The 18,966-nt window shown below is 35.5% G+C and overlaps 2 protein-coding genes across 6 annotated transcripts; one reads left to right on the top strand and one right to left on the bottom strand.

Annotated features, from left to right (window-relative positions):
• Window positions 1–1,745: 1,745 nt before the first annotated feature.
• Window positions 1,746–10,502, bottom strand: LOC108687818 (protein phosphatase 1 regulatory subunit 16A). Of its 5 annotated transcripts, none has more exons than XM_018193798.1 (9): window positions 10,133–10,502; window positions 6,421–6,684; window positions 6,031–6,333; window positions 5,509–5,651; window positions 5,295–5,420; window positions 5,052–5,127; window positions 4,764–4,981; window positions 4,490–4,655; window positions 1,746–2,248 (listed from the first exon to the last, which is right to left on the bottom strand). In XM_018193798.1, the coding sequence occupies exons 1-9, from the start codon at window positions 10,500–10,502 to the stop codon at window positions 1,926–1,928; spliced, it is 1,989 nt and encodes a 662-aa protein (XP_018049287.1). In that variant the 3' UTR covers window positions 1,746–1,925. The 5 variants fall into 5 exon arrangements, with proteins under 5 accessions (XP_018049287.1, XP_018049288.1, XP_018049289.1 ...); XM_018193799.1 differs by having other exon boundaries at window positions 1,746–2,245; XM_018193800.1 differs by lacking the exon at window positions 10,133–10,502 and adding an exon at window positions 8,454–9,145.
• An 11-nt stretch (window positions 10,503–10,513) lies between these two features.
• Window positions 10,514–15,903, top strand: LOC108687820 (transmembrane protein 42). The gene is made up of 3 exons (XM_018193803.1): window positions 10,514–10,633; window positions 13,529–13,675; window positions 15,466–15,903. The coding sequence occupies exons 1-3, from the start codon at window positions 10,514–10,516 to the stop codon at window positions 15,613–15,615; spliced, it is 417 nt and encodes a 138-aa protein (XP_018049292.1). The 3' UTR covers window positions 15,616–15,903.
• Window positions 15,904–18,966: the final 3,063 nt, after the last annotated feature.

Raw genomic sequence — 18,966 nt, 5'->3', positions numbered from 1 at the left:
ATATATATATATTTAAATTTCCTCTTTAATATAAATACAAATTGTCGTATGCGCGATAGAAATAGATTTCAGTAAAATTTGTGTGTGTGCGAATAATCGTAATAAATAAATATTAAATAAACTCGCAAATGGTTTATCAGTTTTATACTGAACAGCTTGTTGCCTTTCTAATTCGCGCTTTCTAAATCACATAATCAAAATACTAAGAAGTCAATATTTATATGATATATTAGATATGAGAAAAAGTTCGTGGCGTTTTTTTAATGCCATCTAACGGGAAAAACGCCACGAACTTTTTCACACATCTAATATGTATGCAATTTCTCTTGGGAAAGCATTAGAATTTTCAAATTGAGTTTATGAAAATAAATTATTTAATAAATTATTTTTGCGGATTATATAAGATATGTTAAGTGTATAAAATATAAAAGATAACGTATACAGTAATTTTATTTTTATATAATTTTACTATATTACAATACAATATAAACAGGTGATAGACGTCACATAAATTCATTTCAAATACAGCCATTGAAATCAACTTTCGCCATAGACATTCTCAATCAAATCATGCATGAACAATCGCACGTACTGTTAATTGGAATAATCAACGACGATTATTATTAGAATTAATTTCATGATTAACGCAATTACAAAATGCGAAACGAGTCAGTCATCGTAAGGCCGGAAGCCGCACAAAGTTTGGCAACGTTTATTATGCATCACGGAAGGAATGTATGAGCTTTTATTTGTACTATTTACTTCCTTCAAAGATCCTTTTTATATTTCTAATTTGGATGCGGTTTAACATAAAAGTGTACAAAAAGTACGACCGTTCGACAGGAGATTATTGTTTCACATACGGTCCCGTACATATGCGTGATTTCGAATAAAATTTTTTAGTGTTTTGATTTACTAAATTTCTCTCTCGTCACACGGGGATGCATAAACTTTATTAAAAAAAAAAAAGAAGTAAAGTTTACATATTTGTATCTTGAATATTTCCAACACGCATTATCGAATTAAAATCGAACGTCTTACGCGTTGCCAAAGACGCAACACAGATGCAAAATTGTAAATCTCAGCAATATACAGCGATTGCTATGTATGGAACAAGGAATTCAAGTGAAGGATCTAAAGTTGTAATAGACAGATAAATATTACATATCAAAATTTACAAATAATATTTAAATCGATATAAAAAACAGTTTCTACTCAATCCTTACAGCCTAGAGTCTCATAAAAAATATTGGAAGATGTTTGATAGTCTTATACCTGTCTGCGAAGATACTAGAAAAATTCGAATCTATGTGGTAATATCTACGAATTGTGACACTCATCTCTTATCTTTCTAGTATAGTCTATACATTTTCTTTAATATAACAATAAATAAAGTAAAAGTCTGTACAATACTTGAACGCTTTAGGCGCTGGATAATTGTAAATAATTTGAAAATGCAATTATATTTCTACAATGTAAGTACACGTTCTAGTCATCGTAACAAGGTGTTCTTGATACCGAGCTTGTTCAAGCGCTGTGATTCAATTCGTAACAATCGTAGAAAAACGTTTCGTCGCGATTAAGTACACGTGATCGCGCGACATCAAAACCGACAGTTGTGTTTTGATTTTAACGCTGTCAGTACGCTTTCCCGCGGATATTATTTGTGATGTACATAATGTTCTACGAACTATATGTTCTACGAAAATATATATATCTAAATAAAAAATATCACGACCCTCGGGCTCGGATTTAAACGCGCAACTCGAACAATTATGTACAAGAACGCAGCGTTGAGTCTTCAAAAAAATACTGGAAGATAATCGCGGGAATATGTTCGTGTGTGAAAGATTTCAGTGAGTTCCGATGACATCGTAGACAACAGTGGGCAAGGACAAGGAAAACGAAATTACATAATTAGCGCGTTACATGACAGTGCAGCAGCTCTTCTCCGAGTGATTATCGCTCACGATCTCACTGGTGTTCCCAGTGAAGCGCTGGGTGTAATCATCAGTGCTGAGATCGGAATTGGAGATGGATGAGACCGGCATCGGGATGCCGTTCCCGTTCGCGTCTACGGAGCCGCCAGATATATGCCGATTTTGTGCCCGTTTCTTCTTCAGATCCGACAAGGATTTCACGAAAACAACGGATACGTGTATGTTGATCTTGCCATTGGTGTCAGCGTCCGTAGAGTAAATCGGCGACTGCTGCTGGCTGCCGACCAGTGGGTCAGATCCTGTCACTGCTGTCAGGCAAACACGTAAATCCAATGTGCTACTTCCTCGTCAAGCGTGCCGACTTTTCGATCGACGCGATCGCCATTTTTTCGCCCCTCCACCTCAACCCCATTTTCTATCCCTATGCGCACTGATTACAATTAAAAAAAAAAGGGGGGAGGAGAAAAACCAAGGGTGTCAACTATGAGTTTCATGCGCTAAGCCTAACATGCTTTCAGCAACAAGCGTTTCGGAAACATTGCACCAAGAAGGATCATCATATGCACATCTGTGTGTACGTATACAGTATTGTTACTAAACGATTCAATGGTTGCGTCTTACGCAAGCAAAATCAATGAATACGAAAGAGAAAGAGATAAAGACAGAGAAAGAGGAAGAATATGACAAACACGGCTGTTACAAAGAACAAGAGCAGTGTTTAACAATTATGATATATCTGTACGTCTTCGCATTTTACTACAATGAATTTCTTTTCAACATTTGGATCTACGAATGACTGATCTAACTATACTTGTTATCGATTGTAAATACTAGTGAATGAAATACGGTATGATATTTTTATGTTTCATCTAGAGCATTGTTATCGATTGTTATCGTCTAGAAAAACGTAAGCATAAAGATCCGTTGGTAATATGTCCACCAATGGCTTGTCTTTGTTATATCTGATATGTTTTTCTTTTTATATACTTTTCGAATTGACTACTTCAATAATAAGAGGAGTGTGTTGTGATCCCTCATTACTTACTCCGCCACATAATACAATAGATGCAAAGTATTTATCGATTAGTAGAGAATTCATTATCAATTTTTAATACGAATTGTGTAAAACTTGACGACAGGTATACATAAAATTCGTAGAGCTGCGATCAATCTTAGATCAATCTTAGATCATGCTTTAGGCTCAAAATCCGCCCATATTATATTACGGGCGTATTATTCGACTCCGTATTTGGTAAAATATTTACCAAAAAGTCATCTAAATATATAGGGCGATTCTTAATTACATCATATTAATATCTTTTTCATGTTTTGTGTAATCTCTCTATATAGCTTTTATGATCATGAGAACTGATAATCAAGAATCGTTCTATATTTTCATTCTAGAAGAAACCTGCGCATGGTACAATATGTATAAAGAATGTAGAATAATATAAGTATCTGTCGATTCTACTACTTATTGTGCGTCCTACTAGCATAATATATACGGTTATCTAAATCGATTAGGCTCCAGTTTATGTAAAAAATTACAGAAACAATTCGACATACCTATAATAAATATTATACCACAATCCGTTTGATTATTATTCTTGCGTTCAGTGGCCGCTAAGCTTTGCTAAAACGGTCCACAAAGATACGCTAAGGAAGCCAGTACATACTTAGGCCTGCGCCAAAGAGATTCGATATGAATGTAAAGCGAAATGTGTACATGTATGTGTGCGTTTTAACATGAGAACAACTTCCAGAGAAAAAAATGTATCGTGTATGCAGCACACATAGATATACATTTTACGTACACCGTGAGCAAATAACTTTTGACATAGTGTGATATGTATGAAACGAAAAAGATAACATAATTAAATGCATTGTATAGATCATAATAATTAAAGAAATAGAAAAGTGACGTAGAAAACTAACCTCGCAATTATTCAGGAACACGCAGTAGTGAAAAAAAAGAAAAAGCTGGTAAATAATCGACAGCTAACACAATGAATTTGACAAAATACATTTATGGGATTTTGCAATTAGCAGATTACGTAGTATATAATTTATATATATTTGATCCATTAGGATTATTCCATATTACTTTCTATTAATGTATATATTATATATATATAAAATTTTATTTATTATATAAATATATAAAGAAGTGCTTTTGTCAGACTTAACAAGAAACTATCCGCATACTCTCAGTATGATTATATAATCATTTTATATAATAATGTCAATTATCTTCTCTTCTTTCGCCGCAATAATTTTCTATTATTTTTAGTGAGTGATATGGCACATATGTATAGAATTTATATAAAATCTTCAAGTTTCATGCTCGCGTAAATTTTCCTATGTTTTTGGCACTATGATTAATAAATGAGTATGATGTACACGTATAATGCGTACAAGTATAATGTGCAATTCTTGAATCACATGATCGAGGTACATATTTTTGGAAGTCTCTTCGCACAAAGCTACCATTTACCACAATAGTCTACCGAACCACAACCAATGCAAGCAAGAATACATTTGGAATGTACCTGAATCTTTATCAACATCTTCGTGAAGAAAAGACTCGTTGTCTTTTCCTTCGGGACTTTTGCGCACTGCTGAAGTTAGCGCGCTGGAATCAGTCTCGTGGTCCCCTACTTCCTGTGTACTGTTCTCCAACGGCGGTATATTAGTTGTAGGAGTGCTAACATACGTCTAGAAAAAATATCCTGCATAAATTAATATTCCTTTCATCTTAAAAGAGTAGATCTTATATATTTCTTAGGGAAAATATGTAAGATACACTTTTCCAAATTTTTGTACCTGTTGTGCTTGTAACCTCAAACGAGCTTCTTCCTGGGCATCCTTTTTCGTAGTAAGGACTTTGTCTCGAATAGATGTCCGACGTACGCTTTGTGTTCGTGTGTTAATACTTTGTGATCTGCGTACCCTACGTCCTTGTGCTTCACGAAGTCGTTTACTCTCTTGTTCTGTTTTCAATTCTACTATTCTCTCTCTAATTTCCGGATCTTCACATATATCTGTAACGCATTAAAATATTAAAATACAGAGAAATTAAGCAATAATCGAAATAGATAAGATAGGTCTTACCCGCGGGAGTTTCGTCGTGCTTATTCTTTGCATTTAAATCTGCTCCATTTTGCACCAATAATTCAAGTACTTCCAACTGTAACAAAAAATTGCATATAAGATGACATTTAAATGTCAAAACGTTCAAAAAATTATAACCGTTGCATAAAAAAGATTTGGGAAAATAGATTTACTATTTCAATCTTATATTTATAACAATCTCATTATTTATATAGTTACATAAATAGAAAGATTTAAACTTACATGTCCCCAACATGCAGCTGCATGAACTGGCTGCCACTTATCGTTGTCCTCCACATCTGTTGATACATGCTGATCAAGAAGAAATTCTACGACTCTTAAGTACCCATTTGCCGCTGCTATATGAAGCTGTAATAAAAATATCGGTATAATAATATATAATTTATTAATTTGCCTTTTTTCAAATTAACAGATCTATATAAAGACGTATACATACAGGCGTGGCACCTTGATGATCTTTGTATTCAAGGTCGCCTCCTAAAGAAGCAATCTTTTGTAAATCGCGTAACATTTGAACCTCGGTTGAAGCTCTCGTTTCATCTATTAATTCTTGAGTGACTCCTCGCCTTGCCATCTCTCCTGCGTTAAAAATAATTTATGTAAATACATCATATTATTATTTGTACTGTATGTCTTGTTCAATCAACAAAATACTAGGGATAACGCATTGATTTGATGTCAGTACGAATGATTAATAATCTGCGAATTTCGAGTTCAATCCCAGTCCTCATTCTATATATTTCTCGTGAAATGAAGAGATTTAATTTGGTAGGAAAAATTAAAATCAAAAGTAATATTGTTTTGTAGATTAAAAAGAATAAGAATTTTAAAGATTAAACTGTTTTGAGCAAAATTAGTAAAAAGAATAAGAGTATGAAAGCAGAAGGTATCTTAATTTTCGCCATCTGGCGAGACATTACAAAATCATTAACAAAATATTAATTTAATAATCTATTACCTTCGATACAATCCAACGTTTTCTCATCTTCACAAATGTCGTATGGCATATTGCCATCTGCATTAACTGCTAATAAATTCGCACCTCTGGCAATGAGGTATTTGACTAAATGCAAGTGACCACACGTAGCAGCAGCGTGTAACGGTGTCCATTTCTCACTATCTTCCGCATTCACGTTAGCACCAAATTCAATGAGTAGCTTCATCATTTCCTCATTATCATCTATGCAACATTGATGCAGTGCTGTCAAACCATCTTCGTTCGTTGAGTCAGGATTCACACCCTTCTTCAAAAGTCTTCTTACTAGAAAGAGATAAATGTTGACAATGTGGTAAGTCTCCAACATATAGATGTATACGTTCCAAACAATATGTATACAAAATTTCTTACCTTCATCAATGTCATTCCTCGCTGCAGCTTCTAACAACATAACACTATCGCTAAAGTATATATGACGTTTATTACTCGTATGCCTAGTTTGGTGTCGCAGCCATTCCTTCTCACGTTGCCTCCATACTTTTAATTGTTGAAGTCTACGATGACGTGCCAAGTGTAACCGTTCTTGCGTGGTTAGTCTTTCAACGTGTACCATCTCTGCCACTAACTCGGAGTGTTCCATTGTTATATGCTTGTAATTTTTGCAGATATATTTATCTGTTCATGCAAAAGAGAAACAAGAAAACATCACGAAATGTTAATATAACAGTTAGTATTTTATATATACATATACATAATGCTTTTTTATACAAATGTATCAAGAGAATAAAATAATTTGTTCCAGAATAAACGTACGTGTCATAAATGCTTGTCACATTTGACTTTATCAACTGTAGCATACATTAAAGTTTTTGTTTAATTAATATATTATTAACATATTTGAGAAGATAATCATAAAATTGAAAAAATAATGCAATTTCAGTTTTATTTTTACTCCTACAAAGCCAAGGTCTCAGATAATTAAAAATTTTTTATTAAAAACACTGAATGTCATTCTGATTTTCACTTATTTCAATAACACATTTCAATAACGTAGCTTAATTGATCCTTGAATTATATCTAGAGGGAATGATGGCATATTTTATTGAAGATGTTCTCTCAAACTTCATCAAGTATTTAAGTAAATATTTGCACAAATGTTCATGCCAACAATGCTGCTAAAAAAAAGTTTTTTATAAATAGTAATGAGCAATGATTTAATTTAAAACTGTCCCTTTAAAACTTTTGACTGTATTTCTAAAAATATTTCCTAAGAAAAAGATTGATAATTTACTTTGAGAATTTTGTATATAAAGAGATATCTTTAGACATAGAATAACAATGTAATATTTTAAAAATAAGTTATTGAAATGTTTCTATATATATTCGCTTTGATAATATAATGAAAATCTTTGTTAAGTATATATAGACTATATGTATCTGTGACACATCCGCAATAAATTCTGTTCTTAATCTCAGATAATACATTACGTCATTAGATCAAGAATGTACATATTTAAACATTCTATAATCTCGGTATACAAAGTTTTACATCTCAGAAACAGTTTATAAAAAAACCGGAAGCCTAGCTGCACATAAGTCTCGATAATGTCAGTTTCTATATAGATTACTTTAATCTTGTTTCAACTTATTCTTCATCTTTTTCTAATTCTTAAAACTAGAGAGAAAAAGATAAAGAGTTAATTACACTGAGATTAAATTACATTGTTAAAAACAGACATAAACATCACGCTTGTCCTTCTTCAAAAGAAAGTCGCTACAATCAAACGGGAAGAAATAAATGTCGAAGTTGTTTATGGATATAGAGATTAAAACGATGTATTTTTTTTTTTTAGAAAACTATTAAGATAGAGGAGCACTTGATTCTCCAATTCGAATCAATTGCATGATTTCTAAGTCAATCTAACGAGACGAAAGGTGCGTAAGAGACGTATAGAAGGATACTTGGTGATCGTAGATCGAGCCTGGCGCCTGGTTGCACGTTATTTCGCGCACAATCACCGTTGAAAGGTAGTCGGCAAAACAATATTCCGTCTCGCCGGAATTCATTTCGTACCTTCCTCCTCGTGTCACCGCGTTCACGTACGGAGGTGATCGGAAACACGGTGGAGCACGTCGTCGAGGCAGGATGGACTTGACTTCCTGCCAATTACATTCGCTCGGCTTTCGGAGTGTTTCGGAGGGCAACCGAAGCCGTTTGCGTGATCAAGGCCAGGACGCGCGGCGCGTATCGGCGTATCGCGCAGGATCTCACGGGAACGTGAGAAAGGCTCCGGGTAGAAAGGGGAAGGGAGAGGTGTTTTAATTGTCGCGGGGGACAGACACGAGGATCAGCGCAATCGAGCGATGCGCCGAAAATCGAGAGACCAGTATAGAGCGCAGTTCTCTCTTATTCCTTATATATTTAAATCTCTCTTTTTACTTACGTTAAACGCGTGGCTCGACACGCGGTAGTTGCGGTGGTTGCGGTGCGTATGATCCGCTTTCCTAATTCCTTCTCTCCCTTATTTCCTTGGCGATCTCGATTCGATCGCTGCAGCGCAATGTAACGAGCGACGACGACGACGAGGACGAGGCGGTCGGACCGAGGACTCGGACTCGAACTCGGACGCACAGTGGTGACGGCGGGGCGATTCATTCACGTCGCGCTTCGCGCCTACCGCGATGTAATACTGTAATCTACGACATAATCCGCGAGCGAGCGTGCGCGTTAACGTCGTCTCCGGTCTCGCGGGATAAGATACTGTGATCACTGTGTGGCCGGTGGTCAGAAAATACGCTTGCCTCGCGCGCATAACGCGTTCCCCCGTGCCTGCCAGCGCGTGCAGCCGCGGAAACGTCTACCTGTCGGTCGCCATTTTTAAACTACCTGCGAGAGATCGCGCCCGCGCACGCCTCGCCTCACCTGTTTCGGTCCTCGGCTAGTCTCGCCTGGCCTCGCCACGCGCTGCCCTTCGCCACCCTTCACCCGAGGAGGATCGAGCGACCACGAGCGACTGGTCTCGCCGGACTCGTAGTAGTCGCGGCTCGCTTCAGCTCGCTCGAATCGTCAACGAACGAACGAGATGAAGGCGCTTGGCGCATGCTCGCCAGTCGCCGGCGATCGGCGAACACTAACGCGCGCTGTGGTGCCGATCGGCTCAATACTCACGGCAATCACGGCTGCGCCACTTCCACCTCGCCCGTGGAATAACGTTATTGCGTAACCGTTTTGCGTTATGCGCCAGCTGGTCGATAAGCGGGGAGTCCTCTCGATGCTCTCACATCGTTTGGAATTCTCGGTCCGGACGAACTGATCGACGAAGCGTGAGTCTGCCGCGCTCCGCTGATTTTCAAATTGACTTAAATTCTTAGGTGTCGTACTTTGAGCCCGGATTACATTACTGATTACGCATTCGGCATTCGAGATTACGGATTATGAATTATCATTTCGACAAATGTAGATTAACTTGAATCTCGAATTAATCTACTCTTTATCTTTTTCTGATTTTTAGAAACAGAAGAAGATAGGTAAAAAAATATTAACAAATTAAATCGAGATTAAAGTTGATTTATATTAGAGTAGAAATGGAGATTATATTAGAAATTAAAAATTCGACTAGTCAGATAATTTTAATTCATACAATCTCGAATGCCTAATGTGGCACAATGAATCAAATGGGATTTAAATCGTATTAAAAACATTTAATTCTTCATTAAATTTTCATTACGTAATTTTAATTAGTACCATAAACTTGATTAGTATAACATGAAAAAGTAAGAATTTTAATTAATTAGTCATATATATCAACACATATCAAATAGATAGTAATAGTATCAAACATTTCTCTCAGTGTAGTTAGATTGAAATAAAAATTAAATTACACTGATAGAAACGGGTATTAAACACACATTTTTACATCAATCCGTGAAGGACATCTTTAATGTGCATTACGTCGGAATGTTAAGAATGACAATGCCGACTGAGAGACGTGCATTAATTACATAATTGTTTCGCGATTCAAGTTTCGCAATGAAATCTATGTATTCCAAATCGAGGTGTGTGTTAATAAAAATAAAATACAAATCTTTTTTTCATTTTCTATAAATTAAGATCGATTCGTACGTTTGAAGTCTTGAAGTCGTGCGCCCTCATCATCGATCATGCGCGTGCTCAGATGACTCATCCGCGAATTTACCGTCATTCCTGGTCGTGACATCGTACGATCGCACTCGATATTTGCCTCATCGTTGCATAGAAAAGTGATCTTGATCGCGGTCGCGAGCAGATAAGAACGAATCTTATCATTCGCGACGGCGACGGCGGCGACGGCACGGTACCGTTTACCACCGGTTCTCCATTCGCAGTGCCACGCCATGCTGCGAACGACGACCTTGGACGTCGCCTCCCGCCGAGCTTGATCAACTTTGTCTAATCTCGTCGACGTGACGTTGTCAACATCCGGAATCCGGACATTCCGGACATCCACGTGCATTGTTTACCGATATGGAAGAACGCGGTGGTGGCGCCGGCAGTGGAGCGCATCTCGCGGTTATTGCTGGCATTTTTGCGACCAGTGGTAGTCTTCTCGGCAAGCTCGCCGGTGGCGCTGATGCATCGTCATTGGTGAGTTGGCGGCCGATTCGAATCGTCGGTGAACAGGGCGAAATATGTAATTTTATGAGTGTCTTCTTTTTATTTTCCTTTTCTTTTTTTTTTTTTTGAGAAAGATCCGGAGACGCTGAGTAGGTACGTTCCAACGTAGAGCGCAAAATTTGGAGAGATTGCAAAATTTTAATAGGCAGCGTTACTATTATAAATATAAAGCTCTTTTGATATTTTAAATGAATTAGCTAAAAGTGGTTTTCTGGAAATCTTTTCAAATTTAGGAATAGAGCGTTACAGATCTTATTAACTGTACCAACTGTCTGTGGCAACTTTGCAGGGGCATCTTTTTAAAAATTAAAAATAATAAAAAATTATCTGGAAAATACAATGACACAGACGCGGTCTTGCAATTTAGCTATGATATCAATTGAAAAAGAATTGGTGAATAGTTTTGATTATGTAATCGATCTTAACAGTCCTAACGATTGAAGACATAATCAGAATATTTTTCATAAACTAAAGCCAGAAAATGTAATATGTTGCATTAAGCGTCAAATATATTATTAAAAAAATATATAAAATTTATTGTATTCCTGTGTTGCAAATTAGTGGAAATTCTTTTTTTTTTAGTTGGCTAAATTTTGTAAATAAAAATCCGCAATCTATGTGGGCAGTTTGATAAATCAGTGACTTTTTAGGAAGAGACTATGGCTATGGTCAAAGTCTCACAAATGCTTTGAAGCATTTGATGGACCAATTAGAAGAAAAAATTTTATAAACTGACCAGTTAAAAAACGCTTCAAAGCGTTTGCAGCATCGCGTTGACTGTGGCCTATGTTGAAAAATAAAACGAATTTTAGAGATAGTTATCGCTTTGAGCGTCGAGTAGCTTATCTCTCAGTACGATTGATTCGCAATTTGTAGATCCAGTGGATTCGATCCCACTTGCACCCACATACACAATTTTTCGCATTAAGGAGCCGAAAATGACTACTTCATCTGGTGATTATGAGATTTTTGATTACCAGTGCCAATTGCCATTGGCAGAGGATTCGTGCTTCAGAGACTTAACAATTCTTGTGATGGGGCGCAAATTCCAGCATAGTTCTAATAAATAAAGGCGATCGTAATACCTCCGTATATATTCACTAATATATGTATTATGTATAGATCTTTCCGAGTCACGATAATAATATCACTGGATATATATAAACGTTTTTATGACCATTTTTGACGTCCTATGTTGAAATTTGCTTTTGTGTCTCATCACAAGGATTGCTAAATTTCTGAAGCACCAATCCTCTGCCAATGGCAATGAACCGAACGGCGCTGGTGATCTCATAATTATCAGATGGAGTCATTTTCAGCTCCTTAATGTGAAAAATCGCGTATGCGAGCGAACTCGGATCTATTGCAAGTCAATCGCACTGAGCGTAATTCGACGCTCAAAGTGATAAATATCTCAAAATTCGTTTTATTTTTCAACATAATCTACTTTTAAAAAATCTCTGATTTATTAAAATTCTGGTGGATTTTTTAGATTGCGGATTTTTTTATTTACAAAATTTAGTTTTTAGAAGAAAAAATTAATGGTTAAGAGCAAGATTTTTTGGGTAATGATAAGTTAAAAAATTAAAAGTTAAATTAAAAAGTTAAAAAATGAATTAATTTTAACTTCATTTAGTTACATTTTAAACTCTTCACTTTTTAACTTTACATAATTATATTTTAACTTTTACAGTAACTTTTAACTTTTAATTTAGTTATTTAAAGGTTAACATCGGGATTGGATAATTGGCGTTATACAGATCCCTATTCTTTATAATATATTCGTGGATTATAATATATTCATGTTCGTCAGAGATTTATTTTTCTAATTTTAAATAAATTTTAAATATTTCATTTAAACAAAGAATAAAAAAATTTGAAAGCGATCGTCATGATCATGATGATAAAATCATGATTTTCTCGAAAAATATGAAGAAGTGCAATTTACTGTTTTATAAGGATTATTTTTTGGTATTCTAGAATAATCACGTAAAAGCAAATGATCAAAATTCATGAAATACATATGTGTGTCTCTCGTTGTTAGTTAAAAAAAGTTAACTTTTTACCTTAGTTTTTTAATTTAGTTAAAAGAAAAATTAACTTGAAATCATGAAATAAAACAAATTTAATTTTTAACTTTTTAATTACTTTTTTCATTAACTTAATTTTTAATTCAATTAATGTCACTATTGATTAACTTTTATCTTAACTTAATTAAAAAAAAATTAACTTACCAACCCTGGTTAAAGGATTTAGGATTTTTAATTTGTACAACGTGTTTATAGCAATGCATACTAATATTTTTTCTATGCGAAGTATTATATAATAAGAATATTTAAAAAAAAATTCACCGAGAAATATTTAACGCAAACGAACGAAGAAGGCCATTCTTCATCAAAACAAATCTTAATTGATATAAATATAATATGTTTGTTTAAACTGGAAATTGTAAAATTCACATAAAAGTGTCACTAGGTAGCAAGATCATTTTCATTAAATATCACTTTTTTCATTTATTTGTATTGATAATAATAAGAAATGTATTTTTATATACATAAAACTTTTAACTATTTTGTGTGTGTGTGTGTGTGTGTGTGTGTGTGTGTGTTTTAATAATAATTTTAATAACTTTGTGTGCATTTACAAATTGGACAATATTTGAACAATATTTAAACAATATTTGAAAAGGAAACAAGAAAAAAATATATGCATCTAAATTGATAAATAAGTGAAAATGACGAGTTAACAATAAGAAATTAAAAATAGATCAAACTTTAGAAGTTTAACACTAAAACTAATAATAAAAAGTTAAAATATAAAGATATAAAATATAATGTTCACATGTTTACTTTCTTTTTGCGGTAGTCATCGTTGTTTCTAAAAGGAGTACTTCTCATCTTCATGATCGTGTGCAACACCATAGGATGTACGTTTTTTGTCAAAGCGCTTCATGCTAGCGGATCTTCTTTGCCGATAACGATCGCCAGTGCAGCCACAAACTATATTTGTTCGGTGAGTTGTTAAATCTTATAATTAATCTCGTAAATAATATTTTTAGATAACACGGTTTAACGCGATCTCACTCTCGTGAGATTTTAATCTCAGGTTAAATTCTTCAATGAACTTAAACTTGATTAACGAAAATCCCCTGGCATCAGTAATTATTTTGAAGTAATAAGTAAAGAAAAAAAACTTTTTGAAAATTAAACTTTAGGAGCCTTCACACAAATGTCATGATTAATATAGTTAGTAATTACTCAATTGAAGTTTCAAAGAATTTTATCCCAATTTTAATTCGCAATCATTATAATGACACATAATGAAATTGTAAAGAAAAAAGAAAAAAATTATATCATTGATATAACTTTTTTCTTTATAATTTTAGCTAACTTTGCATCAAAAAAAAAAAATTCGACTTTAAATTTAAAAACTTGTCATTGAAAGAGATACAATAATTTTTATTTAGAAAACCATAAATCAATGATATAATAATAATATTCTTAAATTTTAATAGAATTCTATTTCAACGAAATTTTAATTTTCGTGATTTATAAAAATACTGAAATTGAAAATTAGAAAGTTACTAAAACATGCCTTTTTGTAAAGAAAAAATCTTCTTCAAATTGGAAAATCTATCACCAATGAAATTAAGGTCGCGACAGGACGATCATCCATCGTATTTATCACAGAAAGAAATGAGATCGCCGTGAAATATCTGGCAAGATATATTTTCGAGAAAGTTTTAACATTGGTAATGGAATAAAATGAAGTAGGGAAATAATCTGCCGAAGGACATTTGTCGGTAGCAATTATTTGTCTATAGCCGGTGGTCTGATATACTTCCGAGAGTCGGTTCGCAAAGAGTGAAAGTTGTTTCGCAAACTAGACGCAATTCCACGAGTGTGTACAATGCGGTCATAGCAATTATATGTGCACAGGTACATGGCGATTGAACGAGAATTGTATGATATGATACACGCTATTGAAATGCAATCTCGATAATAGTATATTACACACTGGGAAATTACGCACTGCGCAAGAATTATTAATAGAATAATAGAAATAATGACGTTTATATATCATTTCGCGAATATTTCTATTCTTTCCTTTTCTAAACGTGAAATATTAGCAAGATTTCTCATTAGTTTATTAAGTAAAAATGATCAGAAATATAATCGTTTTACACGTCACGACAGAATTCTTTTGTAATTCTCCGTGAAAATTGATTTAATTCGTTCGCGCGATAACTATAAGTAAAACGATATATATGTATATATATCGATTACGTCGGCATGAAATTAAGTATTTATGAAATTAAGTTTGGGTTTGCGAGGATATACATAGCTGTACTTTTAAACTTAAGAACGTCATCAATTGGTGAACCTCAAGAAATAAAAATGAAGTTATATCCATATCTATAGTTTGTCCTATATATTATCTTATATGAAACACGTGGCTTGCTGATCACATTGAGTTCCAATATTTTATATTTATTTATAGGTAATTTTTAAGTGCGAAAACAATAGAAGACTTTCTTTTTGCATGATGAATCTATAATTCGGTGCAATAGTAATAATAAAAAAAATTTGGCCAAAATTAGTGAAAAACATACGTATATAACATTTTCAATGTTTTTTATAATTTACATCTGCCACGTTTTTTACACTTTTTTTTTTCATTTATACTCGTGAAATATTTTTTCAAGCACAGTTTAATTGTGAATTTTCATAATTTAATTGTAAAAATATTAAAAATCTTGATCATATTATGAAATGCTAATTTTATAAATATCCTTCTCGAAGGCGTTCGTAGGCTACATCGTATTTGATGAATCCACTTCATTGACCTGGTGGTGCGGAACTTCCTTGGTACTTCTCGGCTTGATGTTGATCTGCAATGTTCCCGCTGAAAAAAGCGCATCCGCCATCGAGGAAAAATTGAAACATCAATAGCTGACGATGGACACTTTTATATTCTGAGCAAAAGCGATGATGTCACAACGGTACGATTATTTCCATTTTTGTATTATTGACATCGACAGATATATTTATTATGTCTTTACGTCGGAAATACATTGTATTATTTATGAAAGATAAAAATGAATTTCAATGTATAAAATGAAGGTATCAAAGAGTAAATAGATAGATTATTATTTGTTACGGATGTTATTAAGTATTATATTTATATGTATGAAGCAGAGTTATATATTCTTACTGTAAATAAAATATTCTATGTTTATATTTTTTCTATATAGCAATTTTTTGTAATAAATAGCAGTTATAATTTTGAAATGTATCGACGTAATTGCTCGAACACACAAGGTGACGTACTACAATGTGCATGTATATACACGTAATGTATTATTAGATCGATCACCGAACGCAGCAAATTATTATATGCGAAATTCATTCGGGATAAAAATAATCAGGCTTAAAGAGAATTGTTTTGCATTCTCCTCCTATTCTAAAATTATTTCAAAAATATCAGTCTTGAGAATCTCGAGAATAAAACGCGAGAATATGATAAATTATTTTTTACAGCAGTATAAGAAAAATATTTTAGATTTCTTAAAATATTCGCTTTATGAGATCGACCTATTTTTGTATTTCTGTATGCGGATTGGATAGATTTTACGCCGAGTTTAAAATGAATTTCGAAAATCCACATCAAGCTGCATCTATTTTAACGAAGTGGATATTTATGTCTACAATAACGATGAGTGAAATGACGATGACGACGAGATGAATATTTCTTCTGTTCCTCTTTTAAATCATGCTAACATGATGCCTTTCCCCGTTCGAGCCGTCAAGTATAATGTTTCACATTGACGCATTAACGAGGTGAAATTAGCGTGTACAGCAAATTATACATCGTTATTATTACGTTACGCCCCGTGGTGGCGGTCTCGACATCGATATAACGCGTAATGAAGACGGAGATGTATTTACGTCCCGGGATGTAAATATATTTACTACGAATATACGGCGAATGAATATATACGGCAACTGATAGCGGGCTATAACCGGACGCTGGACCAATCGATCCCTGTTGACATTAATTCACCCGCGGGTATCGAGATAGTTATCAGAATGATATCACACGCGCACATCAATTTCAACGCAAAATTGAGACCCATTGGCTTTTTCGTGTGCAACATGGTCTCATTGTCGTGATTTCCAACATTCTCTTCGGAATTATGTTGGAACAAGTGAATATTGCATTTTATCATCATTAGCAAACATAGGATAAATATCGAATAAATATCAGGTAAAAGGAAACAAATATTGGTTTATATATCAAATAAGAGAATACGTTATTATGGATGAAAACGTTATTATTGTAATTGCAATTATATAAATATGAGGAAATTATAAAAGGAGAAATTATATTATCTTATTTAATGGAAATGCTTGAAATATTTCTCGCTTTCAACGCCACCTCCTCGCTTTTTCAAGATACACTACTAGCAGCAGGAAGAATGCGTTTCGATAGGATATGCGAGCTCATTCAGGATTGCGTCGTACTCTATACAAGTATACACATCGATGTTCGGCCACGACGCAAGCGTAGCCCAGTAGCCCGTTGTGCGAGTTCTACTACACTAGATTTCTCGTTTGTAGGACAGGGTCGAGGGACGGGAGGGAAAGAACGGGAGTTAGAGGGTGAGAACGGCCTTTATCGAGCGGCTTCTGCGCGAGCTCGTTCCAACACTAACGCCGTCGTTCTCGACGTTTTCACCCCCAGGGGCGGATTACCCCCTCCGATACGTCGCCGGTAACTTCACGGAACGCGTAACTGCTGTCTCCTAGTTTAGAAGACATCGTGAGGAGTTTCAGCCCTTGTTGGTTAGACAAAGAAGTTGTTAATCTTTCAGTGAAGAAACTCTCTCATTTAAGACTTCCTTAAGTGGAGATCTACTTCTTAATTAAAGATTTCCGACTCACAATGAGATTGTAAATACTGCCGTTTATTTAAGATCTGGTCAGATCCGGTAAAGATTGTGTTACTTTTATAAATTCCAGAAAATCCTCACGAGTCTCTCCGACATCAGACTCTCCGTCGAGATAAAGCCTCTTCATCTCGAGCTAGGATCCGAACTGTCTCAATTCGGTCCTGCCGATCCCCACCGCGTTTCGCACGTTCTACCCCTTCCCATTCTGTCGCGACAAATCTGTTACGAGATTTCCACCTTCATCCTCGCCCACCTCATGGCAATGAATTTGAACGGGACGCAGATTCCCGCGGACGGGATGAGAACGACGACGTCGGGCATTCGTGGCATCTGCGTCGATTCCTACATAAAAGAAAGAGAAAGAAGAAAGGGTGAGAAAGAGTGATATATGATTTTCCTTGCTTCTTGTTACGGCCGCGGATCTAGACGCTCGTATCTCCACCTTGTGGTATCCGGTGCAGCGGGTGAGAATAGCTTCTTAAAAGAATGATCCGATATATCCTTTCTCGCTACCGAAACATCGGATTGATTTGATCTGACGGGCCAGACGTTGTTCAGTCCACTGCAATCGATCGCAATAGTGCTTCGAATACAAGAGCTCAAGGTGCGCGACCTCCGAGTGTGCAACTACTCGTCCTGCGACGATTTGTCTCGTTTATCCATTACTTGTCTAATTCCGAAGTCTGGTGTTTCCAGAAGGTACCTCAGGTGTCAGGTGCGAAATCCTGTCTCAGGACGAGCTGTGCCTTGTCGGAACTGGCGAAACGCGCATTCGAGGCAAGCTGTTCGCGCGCAGTGATAGGATCTACCCCACTATTCTGCACATTACTCCAGCCGCTGTTCCGCTGTGTTCCGCCATCCTCCCTCATTCCTTCTTCGTTGCAGTCCAGTTTCCCCCACTTTGCGAGCACCCCGCCTTTCTCTCTCTCTCTCTCTCTCTCTCTCTCTCTCTCTCTCTCTGTTTCTCTTTTCCTCTCTCTTTTTCTCTACTCTTTTCTCACCCCTCACTGTTCGCCACTAGGAAAACCCCCGCATCTGCTCTTCACACATGTTTGTTCCTCGCTGAGAGCGGGGCAGTTTTCGTACGACGCGCCCTTCCGTCGAGTCGCCGAGAAAGAGAGAAAAAAAGAGAAAGAAAAAGAGTGGGGAAGGAATAAGAGAGGGAGATAGGAATGCACACAAATTGCGGTGCAATCTACTGCAATGGTGTGTGACAGACGAGGCTGAAAGTGTAACCAAACGATGGAATTAAAGAGGCGCGATCCACCACGATCGTCCGCCTCGGGAATTCCTTCTCGTAGAAGCAGTTGAGCGAAGTGCAAATGCTTTCTCGTTCATACCATCTGATCTC

The sequence above is a fragment of the Atta colombica genome, unplaced genomic scaffold (genome assembly GCF_001594045.1).
Source record: "Atta colombica isolate Treedump-2 unplaced genomic scaffold, Acol1.0 scaffold216, whole genome shotgun sequence".
Taxonomy (NCBI): domain Eukaryota; kingdom Metazoa; phylum Arthropoda; class Insecta; order Hymenoptera; family Formicidae; genus Atta; species Atta colombica.
Note: the sequence above shows the minus strand (reverse complement) of the source record. Positions and strands in the feature narration are given on the sequence as shown.

What these genes read in the sequence shown, in the direction of transcription:
- LOC108687820 (XM_018193803.1), top strand. Translation starts at nt 10,514, where the DNA reads ATGGAAGAACGCGGTGGTGGCGCCGGCAGTGGAGCGCATCTCGCGGTT. An exon ending in GCGCTGATGCATCGTCATTG is followed by an intron (nt 10,634 to 13,528) that starts GTGAGTTGGCGG and finishes TTTTTGCGGTAG; the next exon opens with TCATCGTTGTTTCTAAAAGG. An exon ending in CCACAAACTATATTTGTTCG is followed by an intron (nt 13,676 to 15,465) that starts GTGAGTTGTTAA and finishes TCCTTCTCGAAG; the next exon opens with GCGTTCGTAGGCTACATCGT.
- LOC108687818 (XM_018193798.1), bottom strand. Translation starts at nt 10,502, where the DNA reads ATGCACGTGGATGTCCGGAATGTCCGGATTCCGGATGTTGACAACGTC. An exon ending in GAGGAATGACATTGATGAAG is followed by an intron (nt 6,334 to 6,420) that starts GTAAGAAATTTT and finishes ATCTCTTTCTAG; the next exon opens with TAAGAAGACTTTTGAAGAAG. An exon ending in CAGCTGCATGTTGGGGACAT is followed by an intron (nt 5,128 to 5,294) that starts GTAAGTTTAAAT and finishes TTTTTGTTACAG; the next exon opens with TTGGAAGTACTTGAATTATT.